At 41.3% G+C, this 25,093-nt stretch overlaps 1 protein-coding gene across 2 annotated transcripts in view; it reads left to right on the top strand.

The window, feature by feature from the left end:
* Window positions 1-8,333: 8,333 nt before the first annotated feature.
* The window catches only part of TSHZ2 (teashirt zinc finger homeobox 2), a 216,641-nt gene continuing 199,881 nt past the window's right edge, over window positions 8,334-25,093 (top strand). For both annotated transcript variants that reach the window (XM_065645595.1, XM_065645594.1), the window contains exon 1: window positions 8,334-8,435. In XM_065645595.1, coding sequence (XP_065501667.1) covers window positions 8,396-8,435 — 40 coding nt within the window. In that variant the 5' untranslated portion in view covers window positions 8,334-8,395. The remainder of the gene's footprint in view (window positions 8,436-25,093) is intronic.

Below are 25,093 nucleotides of genomic sequence, written 5' to 3'. Positions count from 1 at the left end.
CACAGAATTATTGCTTTTTGCTCTATGAAATCTTTGTCTCTTGTTTTATCAAAATTACATTTCAACTAAAATCATATTAAGCATTTGGTCCCTGTTAGTGGCTTTAGCATTTCAGCTAAATTTTCTCTGTATTGTTTAGTAAACAGATGTGTGTGGTGCGTGTAAACTGTGTTTGTTCATTTCACTTTTTTTGACATTAAAAAAAATCCCTGTACGGCTCAGTGGGTGACACGGTTTATTACAAGCGGCAACACAGAGAATTACAGATTCTGAAAGTATTTAGCAGCTTACCTTTTCCCCAACCGTTGTCAGAGACGGAATACTAGAGGCTCTAGGAAGTACCGGTATCATTTTAGCCCCCAATATCTCAGATACTTCAGTTTTTCCAATTGCCAGCATAATTTTATTCTCTGACTATAAATGATAATAATAAATAATCACACCAATAAAATAAAGAATAGGCTTACACTGCACAAACAATTAATTTGTGGCATAATGGATAGCATACATCCCAATACCATGGTGACTTGGTGCTTTATTATGAAATTATCCAGATAGATGGGGTATTCGCATACTTTGTCAAATCGACACTGCTATAGCCATTTTTAAAGCAACTTCAGACCTTCGCCTTCCCTTCTACTCAGGGCAAGCAGCTTCTAACCCAAAGTTTCCTGTAGATGTTTATCTGGTTTTGTCAACGGTGCAACACATTTTGCACAGTTTATCTGCTCTCTTCATTTGGATCGTTACTCAGTCTTTGAAAGGAAGAGAGAAATACAGCACCAAAGAGCCCCCCGTATTTATTTGCCTGTCTCTGTGAGTGGCCTGGCCTCTCCCATCCCCTTAGTGCTTTCAAAAGAGGAAAGATGCTCTGCTTCCCAAAAGAAAACTGCTTCTGCCTTCTTTTGTGCCTCCTCCAGAAGACACAACCTCACAACCTCTTAGCTGCTGGCAACTAACAAACAAGACCTTTCCAAGTGTGAATTTCCTACGGGCACAGGATTCCTTCGAAAGATTGCTCTCTGAAAGAAAGGGCCATATCCAGTCCTTGCGTTTTTAATTTCTCCCCTTCCCGATTACAGCAGTGCACAGTCCTTTTTTCGACGCACTTGGGAAAAACCCCCCTGATATCATCTTCAAGCTTCTGCTTTGCAGGGAGGCATTCAGCGGTTGCGCAGGCATTGCATGAAACGTGTCCATTTTATAATTTTAACATTCATAGCGTATTTGCAAAAATCTATGAAGACGTATTTTTCAACTAAATATGATTCTTAAGGAAAAATGTTTTGGAAGAACATTGCCACCTTGATGTTGCTTTTCCGTCCTAAAAATGAGAGTTCTAGTTTTTCTTTCTTTTTTTTTTTTTTTTTCAATTATGTCTTTTTCCAAGGACTCTTCTGAGACTACAGTCCATTTCCTGCCCAGTTCCAGCGGACTGTTATTATTTTAAAAAATTCTGAAGATATTGTTATTTGTTTAAAAAGAAAATAATTCCACTAGTCCAATGTGCCTGCTGATTAGGGACTTAACTCAAAATCCACTGAAGAAAATAGATTTGTGGATCACAGTATGAACAACTTTTAGATCACACCAATTCAATTAGCTGCTTTTGCTGTTTTGATTGGGAAATGGTATTACAGTGTTGCTGTGCTTATTTCAGAAAAAGTGGCATGTTTATTGTTGTTTTTTTTAAACTGGAGATTTGTTGTGATTTAAAGAAGGAAAATTCAGTTCCTAAAATGAGAGCTTCCAGGCTGTTTCAGTCTGCAGGAGGTTTGCAAGTCTGAATTATAAATTCTGGAAATAGGATGTCATAGTTAAAAAATGCATGGTGAGCCTTATGTATAGTTCTGAATGAGATCTTATGTGGTATTTTAGCTGATGACATTGTGATGGAAGATGAACCACAGATGTGGCTGGTGAAGGTAGCTGCAGCCAGAGCTGTGCAAACCATTGCACTCTTTTAAATTCTCGTTACTTGGCCACAAAACATTACTTTTTGCAGTTAGATGGGAGTGCAAACTCTAATGCCTCTTTTGCAGCCAAAGGGTGAATCCTTTAGCTGAAGATTAGAAGTCAAGGGTCTCTGGAAATGCTGCCTGCTGTTACTCAAAGTATAAATTATTAGCAATATCAGGATTTCATCCCAGGAGGTGAAATTTAACCTTCCCTACCACCCCCCGAAACGGGGTGTAACTGAACTGCGTGCAGAGAAATGCCTGAAAGGGGAAAAAATTATTTTGCCCCAGTGCTGCTATTATACCCCTTTGTAGGGAAAAAGACTTGTATAGCATGGCAAGGAATGCTTCTGCAAAAGAAACCCTGAATATACATTCTATAAACAAACAAGTATTTGTCTAAATGTGAAAGACATGCAGAAAGGAGTTCCTTCTAGTGACCATGAACACACAGGGAAAAATAATAGAGAAAGTCACAAAATGAGATACAACTAGAAAGGAACATAATAAGAAGAAAGTGTTTGGTAAGTGCATGCGCTATGCAGGAAAAGACCTAGGAAAGATTACATCTGTCACTCAGCAGAGAAAGCTTTCGACAGATCACCCTAAGAAAGCCTTTTTTACTTTCATCTTCGCTACAGGAATCAGCTGTGATCAGATTGCAAAAATAATCAAGACCACTGTTAGATTAGCGGGACCTCTGGCTACAGTAGGAAGAAGCATTTCAAGAGCACTTAGAAAGCACATAGATAAGGTCAGGCCATTAAACTCATCTTAGAAAAATTTCAGAACCACCAGTGACCATCCCTGAAGACCTGTGAAGCACCAGTGTTTCCAGAAGGCTCAGAGCAGTGCAAACACAGCAGCTGTCTTTAAGATGGAAGGGTGGGAAGGGACCACTGGGTCTTCTTACGTTCTGTTCATATAAAAATACTGGGACAAAAGAATCAAATAAGAACCTAGAATAAGGTTTTTGGAGATAAACGACAGACAATATGGATTTATTCAGGATAGATTATGTAAAACGTACCTAATCTCGACTTCCGTGAGCTTCTACCACTGTCTCACGTAAGTCTCACATAGGTGAGCTATGGAATATCCTCCAGATGACATCATTGCAGGGGGCTGGAAGAGGTCGGAAAATCGTACTCCAAAATTATACCTTTACGGCCCATTGTCAGGCTGGACTAACACCTGGAGCGGGTCCTGGGCCCTGCAATATCCGATACTCTTAATGTCTTAGAAAGTGGAACAGAAAATATTATGCATGATATCTGCAGGTGGTAGCAAGGTAAGGGGAATGGCAACAGCCTTTGAAGGCAGCGTTATAATACAGAATCATCTTGACAAATTGCAGAAACGGTCGGAAAAAATAGGGTGAAATTCAAGATGAATCAGTGCAAAGTTGTCACTGATGCATAATCAGCTGCTCAAATATAGGATGGGGACAACTGATTACAAAGCAGTTCTGCAAGAAAGCATCTGGGGTTACAGTGAATCAGAAGCTGTACATGAGTCAACGGTGTCATGCTGTTGCAAAAAGGGCATATGTCAAACTGGGACGTATAAACAGGGGTGTCATGTGTTAGACATGTGAAGTAATCCCACTTGGTGCTGGGAAGATTTCAAACGCAATACAGCATCCAGTTTTTGGCGCTGCACTTTGAAACATATGTTGTCCAGCCACAGAACAATGAAAATAGTGCCAGGTCCAGAAAACATGACCTACATGGAATGGCTGAAGAAATCAGGGCTGTTTGGTGAGTAGATGTGTTAAGTCTTCAAATATATTCAAAATTGCTGCAGAGGGGAAGGAAATGAACTGTTCTCCATCTCATGTGAGAACACTATAAGAAGAAACAGACAGGTTTCCAAAAACATTCAATAGTAGGAAAATTTTCTGTTGTTTAAGCCACTGGAATAGTTTGCCCAGATGAATTGTTGAATCATGTGGTCAAATGTGCCTCAAGAGTGAACCAAATATATTTAATCCTGTCATGGGCAGAGGGACTGCACTGGTCAACTTCCCAAGGTGCTCTGTTTTCTGTAAGGAGTCCCCAGTCTGCCTGTCAGGTTGATTCTTTCAAAATAATCCCAAAATTTTTAAAATACTTTTTTTCCCCCCAGTAATTCTGAACAAGAAGAAAGTAAACATTGAAGATGACAGTATCAATAGCTGGTAATATTACTACATATTTAAAATTTTCATTTATCAAACCCAAATAATTTCTTTTTTTTTCTTATTTTTTTTCTTTTTTTTTTTTTTAATTTGTAGAACCTGTCAGAATATCCACTTTTTCTTTCTCTAAAGTGGTAGGCAAAGCATGAACAGGGCAATCAACTCCAAGCCAAATTTCATTCAAGATGAGCTATGGACTTACATATATAACTTCTAAGAAACAAACAAACAAAAAAGATGGGAAGAAAAAAACCCACATTTAATTATCAGCATAGCAGCCACAGAAAGAAAGACAGACAACAAAAACAAGTAACACGGCTGAGTTTGTTGTGACTATTCATGATGGGAACTGTTATCAAAGTCAAGTACACGAAGCGTATTTGGCCCTTTATTGTGCACAAAAAATGTAAACTCTGCTGTAATGCACAATAAACCACACACATTATTTTGAAAAATCAGAGCAAAACCAGCCCAAAGCTATAGCAATAGAGGATTTTCACCGTCCCAGATCGCACTATTGTTCCATGTAATCTGCACCTAACCAAGAAATTGGAAAACCTATAAGAACATACCTAGTTGATTGTATATTGTTGTATTTGGGGGGAGAAAATTCCTTTTGGATCCCAGTGGGGAATTCAGCTCGTGCCCTGAAGCATGAGATTTGATTACTCTTTTTTGAACATGCATAACTGCCATTGCTATTACTGGTCATAACATTTTGTCAGGGAAGAGAAATATTATTCTGCAATGTAATAAAAATAGATAAAATTCAATATAACTTCAGAATCATTTGCTACATTTCCAAAGTAAACATTAAGCACCCATCAAAATTATTCCATTGGATAAGCCAAGGAAGCCTCCAGTGCTATCTGTTCATTTTATTATCTCTTAATTTTCAAGTGTGCAAAAATGCTTTCGGTAAATATTATGGGTTCTTCCTGTGCTAAAAGAGATGCTAAATGACCTTCACCAACTTAGTTATAAATAACAGAAGCAGAGAGCACACAAATGCTATATAGTTTCAGCTCTATCCAAACCTATCAGCGAATTCTGACCGCTGGATAAAAATGGACACCAGATCCTGCGTGCTTTTTTCCCCCTTCTTCATAATCCCACCCCAGTTCCCTCTTGAAAGGCATTTTGTTCTGTCAGCCATAATGGCATCTGCTGGTGGAGACAGGAAGCCATAAATCTGTAGGGTTCCTCTCGACCAAGCCTTGTTAATGCTCCCATTTATCACCGAGGATAGGGTGCCATCTCACTAGTGCTCTACTCAGAAGTCCATCTTCTCAATTTTCCCTTCCCAAAGGAGTAACTATTTAAAACAGTGACTTTCTCATCTTGCATGTTGAGATTGAAAACGCCACTGATGTAAATACCATACCCAGTGTGTAGCATTTGGATTTAAGCCACAACTCCGGAGAACAATAGCCACTACTTGCTGATCCCAGGCTACAGTGAATCACTACTTTGCTTACATCTAGATCTTGTATCTTTTCAACTTGCACGACACTAGCAGATCCCAGATGGAGAGGTTAAAATCTTAAAGGACTCTGTCATTTGTCCCCCCTCCTGATGCCTGCTAGTGTCCCAACACATTACAACATGTCCCACAGTTTGGGAGAATTGTTAATAAAAACATCACTGTGTTAAAGCAGTGTTTAATACACAATTCTTCATAATAAACAAACTATCTGAATCAGAGGTCCAGTATCTTTCAGCCAGGGAGGAGAGAAATTATAAAACCAAGTAGAAGTATCTCCATTCTTCTGATTCGGCAACCAAGACACAGAAGATGAAGGGTTCAAAATCACAAATCCAAGCAGGATGAAATGTGAAAATCCTGGTTTAGCACGCTGCCCCTGAACTACCTTACCCAGGTCCAGTGCCGCACTTAACAAACTAGATAGCATGTCACTTCTTCTCATCGCAGTGCCCGGATAATCGCCCCCATGCCCTGAGAGCTGTGGCCCCCTTGGCCTTGTGCCTACACCCACCTGTATGGGAGGCAGAGCAGAAACGCCCTGGTGTGCACCAACAGGATCTTACACACAGGTATAAGAGGTCTGTGCAATTGTGACTCATTCAAGCAGAGCTATTCGCTTCTGAGTGAGTTATGCTAGGCAGAAGTGGAAAAATGAGTATTTTATAGTAGTGTTATCCTGTTTTATCTTTCAAAGCAAGCATTTGCTTGCACCAATAAATACTTTCAAATTGCTTATAAAAATTGCTAGGGTTCGTACAGGGAAGGCTATCAAGTAATTTAAGTGAAATCAGTTTGGTGGGCACTTTCACAAACACAATCTCGTATTAGGCTGCTAAATACAAAGGTCACTCAGGGGTCTTCCCATGGAAACCCATTCCCTGCCCGAGCTGCGGGACTGCGGTTTGCAGATCTCCAGTGACACCAGCTATGACACAGTGGCTCTTGCTGCTGCTTTGTAACAGAGCCCGATCTAATAGATTGATTTTAGAGGGATGCAAATTATTCCTATTAAACCAAATAGTTTCAGTAGAAAGATACAAATGTCAAAACAGGAAAAAAAGTATCTAAGAACTCTGTTCCGTAGCAAACTCTGGGAGCAGGCTATGGAGTGTTGCAAAATCCACTTTTAAGAGGTCTTATACAAGTTATAATTAACATAGAGAAACTGAATTACCCTTTCACCCCCAAAATCACTTTTAAACCCTCACAGTGTTAAGAGCAACTGTGGAAAAAAAAATGAAGTGGTTAAACAGGGCAGGGAAAGTTACCTCCACATGTCTTGGGGAACAAAACCGTTCAAGACTCCAGTGCCACCTGCCCCTCCTTGGCCTGGCAGTTGGGGTCTCTGAAAGGGTGACAAATTGTATGGTCAGATGGACACACTCTGGCTTGCCATGAGGGCACAGCAGCACCTGATGGACACACCTGAATCCCCCTAAATCCAGGTGCAAGGGGGAAGCAGGAGAATGGAGGGTGCTTGAGCAGGACACGCTGACCCTGCGCTCCCGGGCTCCCTGGTGCCTCGTTTGTTACCGCAGAAGGGCCTCGAACGAAGCCTTGGGTTTCACCCGAACTTCACCGAACTTTGCATTTAGGACCAAGCGTGCGGGGTGACCGCCAGGGTGAGGATGAAGATGACAGAAGACAAAGGGCTGCGGTGTCCCCAGCCCCAGCGACACCTGAGGAATGGCCGGTCACACGCCGCTGCAGCGAGGCGGGGGGAGCAACAGCCGCGGCTCCCACGCGCGGCGGGCTCGTTGCCTTAAACCGCCGGAATTCCAGTGGAAACGCCCGAGTGACACGGGGCGCCAGGCGCTGCCGCCCCGTCCCGAGCGCCCTCCCTCGGAGGACAAACCCTCGGAGGGGAACAAACCCTCCGGGGGCTGCGTGGGGTGATCTCGCGTGGGGTGGGGGGATGATGGGAGTGCGTGGGGGGGTGGTGACGCGGGGCTGCGACACCGGGGGCAGGGGCGCGCCCTGTCCCTTTAACGCCCCGCGCTGCCGCCCGCCTGCGCGAGTAAATTCATCCTGTCATCAGGTCGCGGAGGAGGAGTTTTGTTAATGTTCAGTTTGCTCAGTGGATCGATGTTTGCTGGCATCGCCTCGCCCTGCCTGTGCGTGCGTGTGTGTGTGTGTGTGTGCACGCGTGTGTGTGTGCGCGCGTGTGCGTGTGCGAACAGCAGCTCTCCCTTCCACCCGCAGCCTCCCTGTCCTCTCCCATATCACTCACTGCCTGGCATCTGACAGCACGGAACCTGCAGCGCTCCGCGCACACACACGCACGCACACACACACCACGCACACCCGGGCACCGCTCCGCCATACAGCTCTGCGAGGAGGAGGAGGAGAGGAGAGGAAAGGGAGGAAGCAGCCAGCCCCACAGTCTTTCCAGAGCTGCCTTTTTTTTAATATATACATATCTATTTTGTTATTTATTTATTACCATTCTCTGGCACTGTGGGCGCCTTTCATTTGCTCCTGAGCTTGGATGTTTGAATCAAAGCAAAGCAAGTGTTGCAACAGTTAAAAAAAAAAAAAAAAAGCCAACCAAAAAAAAAAAAAAAAGAGAGAGAGAGAAAGAAACCTAGATCTCTAAAATAAAATAAAAACCAAACAGGTTCCTATCAGTGAAGTGGAAAGGAGGGGGGCAGGGGAGGCTTGAGGGGGGTGTTGGGGAAAGCAGCTGAGAGGCAGAGGCAGAGAAACACGACTCAGGAGCGTCTCAGGGCTCTCGGATCTGGGGACAGAAGTGAGATTGGAGAAAGTAGAGCGATGCCAAGGAGGAAACAGCAAGCACCCAAACGGGCTGCAGGTAAGGAGAAGCCATCCACTTACACAGCCTCTGTCTCTGCTCCTTCCAATCCTACCCCCCATCTTTATTATTATTTAGGGTCACCCTTGCTTTTCCGGGCTGGATCTTTATTTATTTATCCCCCCCTCCCCCTCCCTTTCCCTTCGTAACTCCACGGAGCCGGTTTCATTCCTTACTGCCAAGATCCTCACTCTGACACGGGCTGTCCCCGTCCCCCCTCCGCCGCTGCCGCCGCCCGCTCCCCGCCGCTCCCGCTCCCGCTCCCGCCGGCCCTGCCGAAACTTTTGCCCCCAACTTTCTTCCACTCGGCTCCCCTTGTCCCCCGGCCCCTTCCCCTTCCCGAACCGAAAGCAGCCTTCCATTTGCTTCCCGCTTTAGTATTTTTATTTTTTTCTTCTTATTCCACCCCCCCCCGCCTTCCTGGCGGTTTTTGTTTTTAAAACGTGTGTTTCGCGAAGTGGGTCGGTGTGTTTAATCTTTTATTTCGCCGTGTTTCTGGTGGCGATGCCGGCCGGGTGTGTGTGTGTGTGTGTTGTGTATGCCTGAAATAGTACAGGGACTGTCTCTGCTGATGAACCCGGTGGGGAAGTTCAGCCTTTGATCATCAGTGGTGAAAATTGCAACAGGAAATAAAATGAAACGTTCAGACTGTTAGAAGACAATCCACGTTTTCAGATCAAATCCTTCTTTTGTTTTGTTGCCGAGTTTATATATTCGCACATGCCAAGTGGTTTTGCAATTTTTTTTTTTGAAGAAGAAGAAAATAGTTTGCAACTTTGGAAGTGTTGTTTTGTCGTTCGTAGGGTGTTCTTTTGCTGTTGGGGGCCAAGAAAAAGAAACAGATGAGTGGGCCTGTATAGTAAATCTTTTCAAAGAGTTTTCTTTCAGGCTGCTTAATTGCTTTTTATTTTTTTTTAATAGTGTGGTGGGGTTTTGTTTCTGGGAAGCGCAATATGGAAGTTCATTTTTCTTCTGCCAGACCCACCCACTGAAAAATCAGCTTTCCAGTTGATTGCCAGCTTTGATTTGACATTTGATTGATCACCTGTCATCTTGCTGCCTTTGATCTATTCATTCTTGATATATATCAATAAATCACTCACCATGGTAACCCAAGTGCCAATGACGTAAGGCTTGCCCTCTAGATTCTCTTAGCCAGACATGCACAATTATTATCTTGTTTGGCTTTTAATGTAGGCGGGTTTTTTTTCTCTTCTTTTATTCTTTGTGTCCTTCATCAGATTAGTTCTCTAAAGAAAAATAATATTTTATGGTTTTAGTTTAAAAAGGTTTACTAATTTTTCCTCTCCCTTCTGAGTATTTTCTAGATGTAGCGTATTATATGTGGGACAAAATGTATGGGCAAGTTTAGTGGCATACTTGAATAAACTTTGAAAAGTAGTGCTTGGGATTCATTCAAAGGCAAATGTTATTTCAGAGAAACCGGGACATGCATAACTTTTATAAACTTACTCATTTCAGCATATTCATGTAGGTATAGGACAATAGTATGCAGGCAGAGTCTTTTGGGACGTGACCAATGAATGTACCTGTGTAGGTTGCTGGTATCATTCCTGGCAAGCAAAGATCCCCTTTAACCATAAATAACAGTTAAGCTAAAAATTCATATATATATATATACACATAGATACGTATTCGGAAGAACTCTCTGATGAGTTGCTATTATTGCTTTATTCACAAAGAGGTTATATCTGAACAAGGCATTAACGTTTTCAACTTGCAGGATAAATAGCTATTTTTTCATGGATGCTGATCATCACAGTGACAGTGCTAGAATTGCTCCCTTTTTCTTTCTGTCAGGAGTATGAGGCTTCATTTTATTTTGTTTTCAAAGTAGAATTTTCCCTTGGAATGCACGTAGTATCTTTTCGTAGAAGGGACACCCTGTTCTTTTTTAGAAACATAGGCTACAGAGTAAGTAAATTTTTGCGAGCAAAGCCCAGACTGTTGTTTCCCGGGATTTCCCTGCTGAGAAGACAGTAAGATATATTTTTATCCAGAATGCTACAGTATTTTTGAGAATCTTAATGATGAGGCAGAACATTGAGTGACCACAATAACATCTCTCCTTCCTTATTCTCATCACAAAACGTGCATTGCTCTTCAGTGGTGCATTTGTTTGATTGTATTTGTCCTCAAATCAGTGTTGTTTCAGGTGAGCAAAATACTGCAAATGCAGTCCAGTTTCATCCAGCGTAACTGATTTGAAGTAGGTTTATACATTTGCAATAGTTCTCCTGCTTTGAAGTTGTGTTTGTGGGGGGTAAGGGGGTTTCAAAGAGCAGACATGCCTGTTGTATACAGTTCTTAAAACTGACATTCATTTGCAGGGATAGTACTGAGGTTCTGTTTTGTATGGTGAAAAATACCTCAAAGTGACAGTAGACAGACTGTGCACTAAGAAAAGACTCGCTCATCAAGGCTGATAGCAAAGCTCCTTATTCCTTTTATTTAAAGGAGTTAATACATTATATATTACTTAATTTTCACTTTTATTTATTTTTAGTTGTACAAGTTCAAAGGTATCAGTTGCACTGCATTTTGTCTTGATGGCAGCAGAGATATTGAAGAGAAGTTTGCAACTTTTAGCTTCTTTAGATAGTTCATCTCTTTTGGAAGAAAAATGATAAGCCTTATGATTCTGGACATGCCTGCTTTTGTCATTGCTTAAAATTAAATACTATGCACAACTGTAAATAATTACTACCCTGCACAGACTTTGAAAGCAGGTTTCTAGTTTGATTAATGAATAATGTAAAGGTTAGAGAGAGCCAGCGAGTGAATCAGAAGTGAAGTCCTGCTGCTAGATGAAAATCTATCTAGAGATATATACATGGCAATTTTGTCCTGTTCTATTATTAATTTTAAGCCTTGTATTCCTAAGAAATATATTACAGACCATTGTAATGAAACAAGGTAATGTAATTGGATAAATGGGGCACTATTTATGTTTGATGATGGGGATTTCTGATCTCAGATTACACTTTTAAAGACGCTTTATTTCACATCAACACCGAAACTATGTCAAATGCATTTTGATCTTTCCAGGGCTGAATCGTCATTCCTTTTAGAGACCGTCATTTCCATTTCGATAATTCTTGAGGCAGAGAGTTACAGCTCTTTATGTCAGCGCCTGCGTTAGTATCATACTTCTGTTTACAATAAACAACCCATTTGTGTTGTAGCTTTCGCCCAAATGAATCACAAAGGGCTTTACAAACTGTGGGCCTGATTCTTCTCTAGCTCAGGTGCAAATCAAAAATAGCTTTACTAGCAGCATCAGTGCAGTTGCAATGAGTACTGGCTGCTCCTGCGAGTAAGAAGAGACTCAGGCCCAGAAAGTACTTCATCCTTCAATGAAATGCAGCCACCTCTGGGGTAGAAGTCTTGTAACGATTCCATAACAAATGGTAATATATTAACAGAAGGGTGGAAAAAGGGTGGGAGCAAAGCAGAATTGCTATTCAGATTTTATTCCTGGGGGTATGAAATAGCTTTCAAACACAATTTCACTGGATTAAACTCTCCTTTCCCCTGCAGCTTGTTTAAATGTGCATATTTTATTTTGTGATCATGAATTGCTAGTTTGCTTTTCTTAAAACCTGCAAAGAGGAATCAGGACTTAACGCCTTTTCCGGCTGCAATTTCGTGTTTCTTTTCTTTCTCTCCCGGCTCCACTAGGCTACCTAAGAACCAAAGCTCTGGAAAAGTACAGCAGGAAGAGATATCGGTTGCATTTATTTTGTTTAGTGGATCTGTCGAATAACACAGTTTTGGTTTTGGAAGAGTCCTCACAGAGCAGCAAACAGAAGACGGTTAGCCGTCAGTACTTTAAAGCTGCAGTTTGCACCTTCCTAGTGGGAGATTATTTAAAACAGATACATATTTAGAAAGTGAAATTTTGCTTCTTCGGAATGCAGAGTAAATGACCAGCGAGGTCCAATATGTAGGTTTCTGTGATGAAAGGATGTGATATATACATGTATTAATAACCAAGACTGTTGTGGCTTTTCAAGTATTATTTGTATCCTTTATTACAGGGGCAATAGAATCAGGTTCCAAGCAAGCAGTACTGAACGAAACGGTAGAAATGGCAGCACTGCTTTGTTTAAACATCCTCCAGAAAAGCAAGTGCACATCAAAACCACCTAAATAGCTCTTGCCTCAGAACCTTTCAGTTAGAGTGCACATCACGATGCTGACAGGTGACAAAAAAGCCAAGGTGTTCACAAACAAGAGGAGCCTTTAGATCCTGGTTAATGAAATATATTCCAAAATAGGTACTTTTGCAACTAAAGAGGCACCAAAATTAGTCGCCATCTGTGTTAAATTCTGGAACCGGCTACTAAGGTCAGAGCTGCTATGTATTTTGCCATGTCAAAACTCAGGCCTGAATGGGACGATTTGAAATTGCATTCATTTTAGTTACTGTTTCCTTATTTCCATTTTACTCTCACATACCAAAGCTCGGTATATTATCGCTATATAAAGACTGGGGCTCATCAAGAGTTCAGCCCCTGCGACAGTGATTTAAAAGATGCTTCCATCAGTAAATGACACTATTCTATAGCACTTTAAAAAACATGTTCTTTTTCAGAAATTCTTTTCCATAAATGCTCTCTCTCTTTGGTGCTCTCTAATCGAAAAGCCTGTTTTCCTCAAAATAGCAGGATTTTGGTATTTCCTCCCAGCACTTTCTCCTCCTGATTTTTGTTCTCATTAGTAGCACCCACCTCAAGTAGCTGTTTCCCCTAGAAGAGGTCCCTGGAGTTCCTCGGTAGCACGGGGCCGGGATGAGCCTTTCTCCCGTCATTTTCCTCCCCATCCCGACGAGGACATCACTCCCAGAGAGCAACTCCAGACTCACGGGAAAAAAAATGCTGTCAGTTGCTGTGGCTGCAATTCCCAACTTAGCAGCAGCAGAGGGAATGGAACTGTACTCTATCAATTACAGTTGGAACCAGAGGCTAAACACTTATTGTGTTAAGCTATTGTGCAGATCTTAAGAGCTCAAATGTAAAAAAAATATGATGTCAGCTAGTGGAGGGGAGAATAAGGCCTGGTTCTTCTACTGGATGACATATTATTAGCAAATGCAAAGTAAAATGATCCAAATTCTATTTAATGCGTCTCGGGTTGAGACGTGTGTACCATATTGTGCCTTAAAAAAGCGGGATCCTACGGACTTCACTGCTAAAATAAGCCTTTGTTTTTCCCTCTTCTCCGCAAAATGAAAATATTTGTGAAGTTTTACCTCTAAAGCGTGCTCATGCGAGCAGAGAGACATTTTCATCTGTTTCCGAATCTGATACAGGAGTCAATTGGAAACATATTACACTCTCAGCTGAAGTCCTAGATTTCATTCGTGCAAGAGCAGTGATTTTTCATTACCTATTTAATTACAATAATTTACATGAGAGTGGGTCCAGTTCTGCAGCTCTTACTCAGCGCTTTGCTTCAATGGGTAGCTGGCCTGTGTAGAGATTGTCGATGTAAGACTGGGCCGTTCAGCTACAAAATTAAATATACATGTTTCTTTACTAATGTTTTACCTCTGAAGAGGGACCAGATTCTACCACTAAGCTTTAAATCTAGGGAGAATTCTGCTTGTAACTTGTGTTACTAGTGGTTGCATGGTATTCTTTTCTGAAGTCTGTATGACAGAGATATTTTGCTTTCGAGGGTTACTTCACTCCTCAAACACGCTTCCATTCTCTGTGTTAATTATCAAACACTGTTTCTTGATACCAGTGATGATACAGTCTTTTAAAGAATCCTGTTTTAATGTGCAATGTTACATTGAGCACACAGACAGCAGTTCTCAAGTAAATGCATGAAGATGGTTTTGCAAATCGGAAGCCTAAAAGTTCCATATAGTTTTAGGGGACTAAAATCAGTTCTTTCTCATTAAGGTGACCTTCCATTTGAGGCTGTTGGATCTTGGCACTGAGTCATTTTTACCATGTTATAATAACGGCTTCTGCAACTCCGAAATACCTTGACAGTGAATGGTGTATTTTTTAAGGTTTCAAGGAGAAACACATCATAGAAGCACACTGTTTCCCATTAGATTTACACATCCCTCTTTAACTGTTGCTGGCTTTTCATCCGTTACCTTGTGAGGTTTTTCAGGCAAAAAAGAAGTGGAAAAACTGGTCTTATGATCTAAGTGTTGCATTAAGTGTTTCATTTAGAAAAATGAAGAGAATCTTTGTTTCCCTAAAAGAAATGTTTTCCCTCTTCGCCTTAGGAAAAAGAAAGTCACAACAATAGCTTCCAAATGACAAGATTAGATTGTGAAAAATACATAGTTTGTAATGTGCAGCACCCAATGGTGCCAGCTATTTCTAAAATTCCACATTTAAATAGAACAAACAGTCCTAAATGTATTGGAAATAGATCCTTTTCAGGTACGCAGACACGCACACCTGCAAAAAGGACAGACAAGTGCCTGCTTGGGAGGTAGATGCACTGTTTGTTTGGGGTTTTTTTAATACAAGCTGAGAAGCTCAGTTGTTTAGAGCAGTGTTTGATTATTCCACCAATATTTGCCCAAATCTTCAAATTCCTGTGATGTTAGGAGTTGTGTCTACTGAAAGTCCTTTGTTAGTGTTTATTTTTTTTAAACTCCCAGCTCCTGAAGTTGGGTGATTCAGTATGCCAAGCATACATTTTAAAAGAAAAACATATTTTAAACTCCTTCCTATGGAGAACTAAGGAGCTTGAAAATGTGCAGCCTAAGAGTTCTTATGCCAGAAGAAAAATGCCATGATTCTCAAAGTGACTGCTTTTAGAATCTCATAATTTTCATCTAGTCTCGTGATTTTTAAGGGTGTGCCTCATGATTTTTGAATAAATGAGATTGTCAATATTGCTTTTGATTGATTCTGATGATGAACTGTTGTATGCGTCTGCGTATATAATTATATATGTGCACACCCATAATACCAGTAAACAAAATACATAATGATGGCGTGGAATTACGTGAATAGTAGCTCTGAATTTGTATTGCTATAAACGAAGCAGTTTTGAGAGATCAGACCATGGGTTCTTGAGGAGTGGCTTTCAACTGAAGTTTTGTGGAGATTGTTTTCAGTGGCAATTAGATCTAGGAAGTTAATAGTCAGTAACTGTTCTTTAAAGCCTAAACACTTGCAAGACCTACAAGGAATGCACAGCCTGCTTTTTTTTTCAGATATAATCAGGCTCAACTTTATTGAAAAAAAAAAAAAAATTACAACTAGTAACATTAATGCTGTATTTTTATTGTATTAATGCAAATGAGATGCTGACTTCTTTCTTTCATCTCCAAGGCTTGTATCCATTATAGCTGTATCTTATTCCTTTCTGTGTCTTTTCTCCCTGGTTTCTGTAAACCGCTATCGTCTAATGATACTGAGGCTCATTAAAGTTACTCTCGATGCTGAAGAGACTATGGGAAGCATCTTTAGCTCTAGATGACTACGGGAAAGCAAAAACTACTGAGTATATAGGGAAAACTAGTCCAAATAATCCCTTCCTTTCCCATTTTGGGAAACTCTGAAAACTGATAGGTCAAACAGGAAGAAAAAACTTGCAGGAAGGACCGTGTACTGGAAAGAATAGGTCATTTTTAATACACATCCCTACCTGACAAAGATGAAAAGCAATAAAGTTTTAAGGAGCTTTCTGGCTCTTCCTGCATCTCTCTCAAAAGACTAATTTAATTGAAAAGCCTGTTGTGCTTGTTTTTATGCATATAAAAGAGAAAAGGGGCAATTTTGCACAAAGCCTAATATTCCAGCACAATATAATCAGAACTCTTTCTGTTTGCTTTTTAAGTCTCTCTGTTCATATAAAATTAAGACCCACTTACCTTAAATTGTAGTAAATCTCATTCAATATTGCTTCCATAACTTAAAAAATGCTGTTAAATATTCCCAAAGCAACTTTGCTGAAGGGATATTTGGTCTGTTTATGTGGAATCAGTGCAAAATTTATATTGAAAAAGGAGCAGCATACAGTTCTTGCTTTTATAGAAAATAATTAAATTCTCTGGAATACCTTGATAGCAAAGATTTTTTTCTAATGAAACTCTACTTAAAAGAGATTGGAATGAAAATTTGCACAGTGGTGCAGTTTGGTATATGCAGACAACAACCCTATTTCTATCACTCATCCTCCATTTGGATTGAAGTAATTTTGGGTTTTTTTTGGTAGAAAGATTTTACTCTAAATTTTTCGTATATAAATAATTTTGTGTGAATTACACTGGGAATCACCACCACAATTTTTAAGGCCTGCAATTTTCTTTGTTCACATAGGAAGAACTCATTTACTTCCCGTAGCGCTAGTGGACTTCACAGAAAAGAGCAGGATCTTTTAATGATGGACTTCACAGAATAGAGCAGGATCTTTTAATGATGTACAGTTCTGTATGGAAGAAACATAGCCTTATGCTAGCTGGTATATTGGTCTACCAAAATTATTTTTTTCTTGTGTTTTTCAGCCATGTCATAACATTTATAAGCACAGTACAAGTAGCATTAAATTAACACGTGAAAGGAGAAAGAAGCTAAGTAGTTATATTGATCATCTGTAGCATTAAATGTTAAAAAAAAGAAAAGCTTTCTAGTGCTTTTGATCAGCTGCATCGTTCCTGCTCGTATGTGTGTGCTTTGTGAGGAAGTGGAGTAATATTTCTTCACACTTAGCACCTTTCTTCCAAGGATTTCTTACTAATGCTGTGCACTCTGCAGAATAAACCCGGTGAGGCAGAATATTTTTTTCCCCGTTTTACAGAAAGGCAAATTGAAGCCAGGAGGTATTAGCTGATTTGCTCAAGGTCAAACAGCATTTGCTCCTAATTCCTTGCTCTAGGTGACACGTCACGTTCCTATCATCAGGGCACTTCCCGGGGTGAGAGCTGGGCTGGGGGCTCCCGGCACCCCCGTGGCCGCTGCTGGGGTGGGACACGCGGGAATCGGCCAGGGAGGGAGCTGGGAAGAAGTTTCATCCTGCCTCACAACTCCCCGAGGTGGAGGAGTCAGCACTTTGCCCATGTCCAGGAGCTCCCAAAAGTGGGAGGACTCCCAGTCAGAGCAAGCAGAGCTCTATTAACTCTTTTAACGCACCAAGCGAGCTTTACTAGGTGATAGTTATAAGCAAGATAATTTATTTAACCTCCCTAAATTATCCTCAGATGCAGTTTTGGTCAGCGATAAGTTTTGGGACCAGATAATTTGTTTACGTTTACTTTTCCCTCCATATACTGTCCTACATTTCCTTGTCAGACCTGGGATCTAGCTTTGTATTTCTGACAGTGTATAATGCATCGCTCTGAGAAACATGAAAAACCTGGTCTAGTTGTAACTAAACAGGACATAAACATTTTCCTCCACCCTCACTGCCAGAGGTGGTTGGAAATCTCTGGTAATAAAGTTTGAGGCTCTGATTTCTCTAAGCTTCTAATGTTAAGAGACTAAATCCTTACATGGGCATCTAAAGAGAGACCTGAATTTTCAAAACGTTTTAGCACCAAGCAGTTCCCATGGACTTTCCTCAGTTCCTTCTCTGGTGCAAACAGGAATTGTTAAGCCTCGACCAAGGGCAGCGTTGTTTTTCTAGAGTGGAGATGTATATATTGCCTATAGAAGAAATATGATGCAAGTAATAGCCTATGGATTCATTAAGGGTTGTTTATGTTTATTTTCACACCATATTACCTTTCAGGAATGGTCGTTTCGGCCATTATATTGACAGGAACTCAGAATAAATCTTAGGTAATACAGGGCTAATCTGCCATACCTGGGAGACCACCTGCTACCCTCTCGAACAGAGGCCAGATCGTTTGGTGGCGAATCACCAGGTGGGGCTTTCTTTGGAGCTGGGGACTGGGCTCCTTTTCACGTGGAAATTAATGCTCGCCTCTATTTCTGAATAGTAGGTTATTAGAGTTTGTATGCAAATTCCCAGGATGGGAATTTGTCTCTCTTTGATAATTGAGACAATATGTATTTTTAGTGGTCCACAGTCCTTGAACTTGAGCCTTGTGTACACAATTTATGTTTATTTCTTATTGTTATTAACTGTAATTTAGTTGTTGACACCTTTCATTGCCTTAGATTGAAGGGAAGGTCTCTACCCATTGTCCTTCCACAAAAAAATGCCCTTTTAGGGTTCCTTATCCTATATCCTTGCCCAGATATTTCCTAGCCTGTCAAATACAGTCATTTTATTCCTTACAGATCATTCACAGTACGTCTCCGGTTGCACACACAAATAAGGAACAAATGCAATCAGGATGCATCATCGTTTAGCATAACAAATAAAAACCGATCTGTGCAGATTTCCCTTAAAGCATCTCTTAATATGTATTGTCAAAATGTCTGAAGATGTCTTTTACTCATAAGCGTTTAATTATTTGTGACAATTAAACTAATATTCAGAGCAGGGAAAAAAAAATGAGGGTATTAAATATTTTCTCTTGTCAAAAGCTAACAAAATGTCACCTGACATGGCAAACTCCTTCAATTTTGTATTTCAAACATATATTATAACTGAAAAAGCACTTGAACAAAATTATGGAGCCTCATTTCACTATTTGGATCCACAAATGGATTTTGTATTGAATTTGAGGAAATTGTGTTTTAAAGACCAGACCAAAATTTAAGGGCACATCATTAAAGTGTATATCAGCAATGAGCAGCTGAATACTTTATGATTAAAAATGACTTCCTATCCATTTTTAAGTCTGTGCTGAAATTTAAGGCCAAGGGCCCCTCTGACTGAATCAGGGACTCAGATCTGAGTTTTGTAGCCTTGTCCAGTTATTGTTTTACTTGTGCATGAGAAAAAACAGCTCAATTAACATAGACCAAGTCATCAACCTTTTCTGTGTTCAGAGTTATATATTTTTGTTGTTGTTTTTATCTGATGATCCTTGTAGCCGGATGGATTGTTTGAACTGGAGAGGCAATGTGCTGTGGATGGGCAGAACAAGTAGCCAATAAGCTGCCAATATGGCTCAGCGCGTTCAGCTGCCTGACAGCCCTTTAATGCGGTAAAAGTTCAGCTACGTGATAATGAAAAGGGGAAACATACCAGGGAAAATCTTGAAAAAATCAGAAAACCAATGGAAGCCTTGAGAACACTGTTGGAAGGATGCTGGAGTACTGCATAGCCCTGGGCACGGAAACAGTAGCATCTATATTATGGGCTCAACAGTTCTATAGTCCAGATTGTTCGGGGTTTTCTGTTGAGAGGCTCGATTTCTATTGATTCTAACGTTTCCAGTTCTGAGCTGCTCACAGCAACCATTTCCACTAGCAAAATCTGTGTTTCCTTTCTCAAAATGTTCTTCCTGAAATTTAGGGTAGGATGTTGTTTGGCAAAAAAATTAAAAGACGTACATCAGGGTTTATTTCAAAGCTGTGGGACCACTGTGCTTTCTGGCAGTGACGTGAACATTCTTCAGAGATATCTTCTGCTTTCCCTGAGAAAATCCACCCGAATTCGTCTCACTTATAAAGTCTTAAAGTTGCTGTTGCCAAAGAATTTTTAGAAGGTGACACAGCATTCTCCAGCGTGCCATCTCCACCACGCATGCTCTGTTCTTGGTTTCTCTTTTTCAGTTACGTTTCTCTAAAATATGTTTTAGCTGGGGATAAGTAGGACGATTGCTTTCCCTGCTGCAGGGACAGTGATGGGGCTGAGCAGTCCAGGGAGAATGAGGCAACGGTCTGTGTTGTGTATTTAGCTGGAGCCCAGGCCCTGGGGTGGGAAGCAGGGAAATTTAGGAAGCAGAATACAGACAAGCAAGGGCAAGGACATGAGCAGAGAGAATAAACTTATCAAATATCTGTAGAAAACGGCGGTAAAATGTATACGTGACTCCATTGCCTGGTCAATGTAGAGCATGATATTCAACGTCAGCTCTTGCAGTGAATGCATCTAGCAGTTTCTCACTAGATTAAGAGCTGGGTGGAAATAAGCGTGGCTCCACATGTGCATTTCCTGGCTTTCCTCAGCTTGCTTTTTCAAAAGCCTGGCTGGGCACTGGCTTCATCGCAGGCAGGGGATGGATACGTGCAGGAAATTAATCTGCCTCGGCTGGGAAGAAAGGGACCATCTGCAGGGCGGCTGCTGGGCTGCTGGCGGGACGTGAGGAGCCTCCAGGCTTGGCGGGACCCGGCCTGGCGCTCCCGAGGTGGGCGCTCAGCCCCAGCGACCTTCTTCTGTGTGGAAAAATCAGAAAAAAATCGCTTAAAATTTGCCAAAACTGTGCCCACCCACCTGTTACACGGCGGTGGCAATGTCCTGTCCCCAAGGCACTGCACGGGCAGCTCAGGAGTGGTCATGAGGCCGGTGTGAAACACCATCGCAATGAGGAAAACCTTGATTCCCTGCCAGGAGCGCGGAGGAGATGCGGGCAGCGCGGCTCGGGGCCGCACCTGGACTGGCGAGGACTAAACAGATGCATCGAAGAGTTCAGGCAGCACACCGAGAGGTTCGTGGAAGACGTATAGAACGTATAATAGTGCTATCTACAGGGCAGTTGCGAGGTGTCCGTGTGGGGAGCGGCGGGAGGTGCCGGGTTGTCAGGCTGGGCGTGTGAGGCCGGGGGAGCGGGTGCCCCAGGTAGGCTGGAACAAAGCCTGGAAATTACTGGCAGTTAAGAAGCTGTTGTACAAAAGCGAAGCGGCTCGGAGAAAACACAAAGAGTAATGCCAGGAGTTTCAACCACAGATATCTGTTTAGATAAAAAGGTCTTGTTAGTCTGAGATCTCTTCTCATGCTGCAGCATGCAAATTGCAACGGGCTGGTCCCTGTGTCGCTGTGTGGGTAACCGCCATTTGCCTCAGCAGATGCTGGGCCTTTGCAGCTCGGGGCAGGAGTTTTTATTTTATTTCATTTGCTGCCCCATGGAAGATTTTTCATAGGAATCGAATCTTCCTGTCTGGAAGTCCGTGATAAAACTGGAACCAGGAGCAGTGAGAACAGAGCAGGTCGCCTTCAAGATATTTTATGGTTTTGTATCACCTCCCAGATTAGTACATTAAATAACTAAAATCCTGAGAATGTTAATCTAGAAAACAGTCACCCTTGCATTACTCTTTTGGTGTTTCTGTGAACTTATTACAGATTTTATGAACTTGTGATTTGGGTTAAACAGAGGTAAATCATTTGGAGAAATTTTTTTGGGGGGGACAGAGGGATGTTGTGACGCCATCAACATCTGGGTTTCCACTTGTTTGGATTAGGGACATTTTACCTTAATCGTTCCCAAACATGTCTGCTAAAATCCCTGCTTTCACTTTTTATCACCTATGAGGTATAACCAGCCAGGTTTTCAATTTGTGTGTGTGTGTGTTAGGTTAAAGGGCTGAAATTTGTTAGAGTGAGTATACAAACAGTCTCCTTTCTATATTTGTCCTCTTTCATTATAATTGTTTGTAAACATTTTGCTTCAGTTAAAATGCACTATTTTCAACATACAAAGTATGTACAGGGGAACAGGGAGTCATTATGAGTTTCTCCAAGGAAATAAGCATCTCTTAGCCATCATGCTACAACTGGGAGAGTTCTAATACATGACATGTATATAATTTAACCTAATTTTTTTTTTTTTTTACAATGATGTAATGGGGAGAGTGACCTGGGCTTTGTAAAAGTTCCTCTACTTACTACAGATTCCCAAGGGCAATGTAACATTCTAGACAGTGTTTTATACGCCCTGATTAAAATGTAACATATTTTTGCATTTCCTGTGCAGTGACCTGTTAGTGTTCATAGACAGAACACTTAAAGAACAGTTACAAGGAGACATTTCCAAATGTGCCTAATATGCGCGAGTTTTTATAACATTCTTATTTCATTTGAAATTGCAGCTACAGCAGGAACCATTCAGACAATGCATTGATTTAACTTTTTAATCCACTGTTTTGCTACATCAAGTAAAATAAATGTTTGTTTTTAGCTCCTTTTTTTTTTTGCATCGCTAAAACTCGTAACTACTTGCTTTAAGCTTGGGATTCTAAAGGGAGCTACATTATCTGAGATTTAAAGCTTGCTTTTTGTAGCTGCCTTCTCACAACTCCCCCAAGAAAAAAAAAAAGTGAAAGTACAACTTTAGCAAAAAGGGCTTTTATATCTCTATCAATTATAGAAACACCAGCTGCAGTAGATTACAAATGTGTTTGGCTGATTGTGATGTTATGTGGGGAAAAGTGTCACAAGGAGCTGGATTCTGTTCCCCCCGACGCCACCGGGATGTCGCGCAGCTCCCGGGGCTGCAGCCGCCTCTGCTGTCAGAGCCGGAGCGGGCAGGAGCAGGATCCGGCGCTGAGGTTGCCAGATTGCATAATGCCGAGCACACCGCTGGACTTGCACGCACGTCCTGGCGCTAGGAAACAATATGGAGCTGTTGAACGTGAACACAAGTGCTAACCGTGTGTTATTGTGTGTGCATGTGTTTTTCTGTGAGCTGAAACAAAAGCCACGCTGACAGGTCTGTAACCTGGATGAGAAACCTCTGGGGGGATTCACTCCAGTTATTGTTGTTCTTTATATTTTATATCCAAGATACTTGTTTACTTTTACTTTATTGAAGAACAAAGTGGGGGCGGGGGGGGGAAGGCATCACAGAACAAAAATTCTTTGGCCATCCCATAAAGGGGTGAAGCTGTAAGTCATGTAGAAAAGAAATATGATATCGCAACAGCAATGCAAGGTGGCCAATTTAGAATTTTTGGTGGTGTTGAGCTCAGGAAAAAAATAATGTATCGAAGTGTGCGTGGGTCCTATCACTCCACTAATATCCTGGAGTAAAATGGTAGCAATGTGAGGGTTTTCAGGTGGTTGCATCTTGGTAACTTTCATTTATCTCATCCTGCTTTGGGTCGCTCTGGGAGGACCTAGTTGGGCCCTAGTTTATTTTAACAAAGAGAAACTGACATAACAAAGTTCTGTGTATACTTTGCAGTGAAAATGCAATTTTCTGTTTTCATTTAATCCCAGGAATGTTGGCATTTTCCAGGCTGTCAAACAAATGAGTGCACCAGAGGACAGCTAGATGTGTCTGTCTAGTTCATCTATCTAATCTACCTCATTTCTAATGTGCCCGTCTCCATGGTGTCTAGGCGGAAAGTATCTGCCCTGATTTTGCTTTTTGTCTTTATTGGCTGTGGTAACTTAATTGGGTCCTAAGAGCTTTCAGATTCATCTGCAACAATAATAACAAAAACATTATCAGAATAATGATTCATTTTTGTACTCTTACTCAGAATTTCTCCTTTTTGTTCTGAGTGTATTTGACTAGTTGTCTATTGTTGCCTTATCTAGAAGAGGTTACATTTTAGAGGTGTTGCATTAAATTGGAGTTTTACCTGAGTCAGCAGTGACTCAAAACTTCATCTGGCTTCTAAAGTGAATTCACTCATGTCCTCTAATTTCCTTCTGCTTTTCTCTGCAGAAGCTGACTTCATTTACTAAACCACCCAGTTTAGCAGCTGCATCTGTTCTGTGACCCTTTGCCACATAAAACATAGGTAAAGGTTATAAAAAGTAATAGAAATTGTGGCTTCAAAAATTATATCTTCATTTGGAAGCCCTGGTTTCTGTTAAATTTAATTACTTCTCTCTCTGCCAGTTAGGTAAAAATGCATTGTAAGACATAAGTGAGCAGTCTTTCAAAAGCAGAGGCCTGAGGACCGTGCTAAGGACAGAAAAAAATCCTGCTGTTGATGAGCTGTATTTGTGTTTGTGGGTGTCAGGATCTGCGTGCACACGCGGGGTCAGTGCTTCAATGGGGCACCGCGGTGCTGCCAGCGGGCACGGTCATCCCATCAATGTAAGTGGTCACGGAGATTTTAGAAATGCAACTGCTGGGCATGCGGTGGCATCTGCAAGGTTGTGTGCCACCTCCTGCTTTTGAAAAATGTGGCCTAAGCAGTAATCAGTCTGCAGAAGTCAATAAACTTGTGTTGAAGAGGCCGAGCAACAGCGTGGGGAAAGAGTTCACTGCAAATGCTGCAAATGCAGCTTTCTCAGCTATAATTGAATTTGATCTCAGCTGTACAGTTACATACAGCCCTTTTCTAGTCCTTTCCTACGTGTGTTGAAAGTGTCTTTATAAACCTACCCCTCAAAGATAATTTCATTGAGAGCCAGACATTTCATACGTGACAGTGATTTCTAATCCCATCTGGACTGGCAGATCGCAGATTCCCAGCCCGTGGCCTCAGCATGTAACGTGAGTTCACACAAACGCAGTAAACCATCGCTCTGGCTGTTCGGTTTGTCCTGGACTGATCAAGTAAGAGATGGATTACTCTTTGAAAGATTTAATTTTCATCTTCCGGGTATTTGCACTGGACCAAAGTATGGACATGATTACATTTCACAGATTTTTGTGTGATTTAGAACAAAAATTATTGGCAGAGCTGGCTCAGCAAGGAATTTCTGATGTAATCTATACCAGTTACAAGCAAGGGGTGTGGTAATAGGGAAAGAAAAAGAAAGGCTAAGTGTTTATCCCGGCTGACTGAGACAGAAAACAGGACTGGCAGGATGACAAACTGGCATAACCTTACACTAGAAAGCGCAGTGATTCCAGAAAAAAGTTCCAGCCATAATGCGTGGCTTTTGAAAGAGCCAGC

The sequence above is a fragment of the Caloenas nicobarica genome, chromosome 15, assembly GCF_036013445.1.
Source record: "Caloenas nicobarica isolate bCalNic1 chromosome 15, bCalNic1.hap1, whole genome shotgun sequence".
NCBI classification, from domain to species: Eukaryota; Metazoa; Chordata; class Aves; order Columbiformes; family Columbidae; genus Caloenas; species Caloenas nicobarica.
This window is presented reverse-complemented; position numbering and strand designations above follow the sequence as displayed.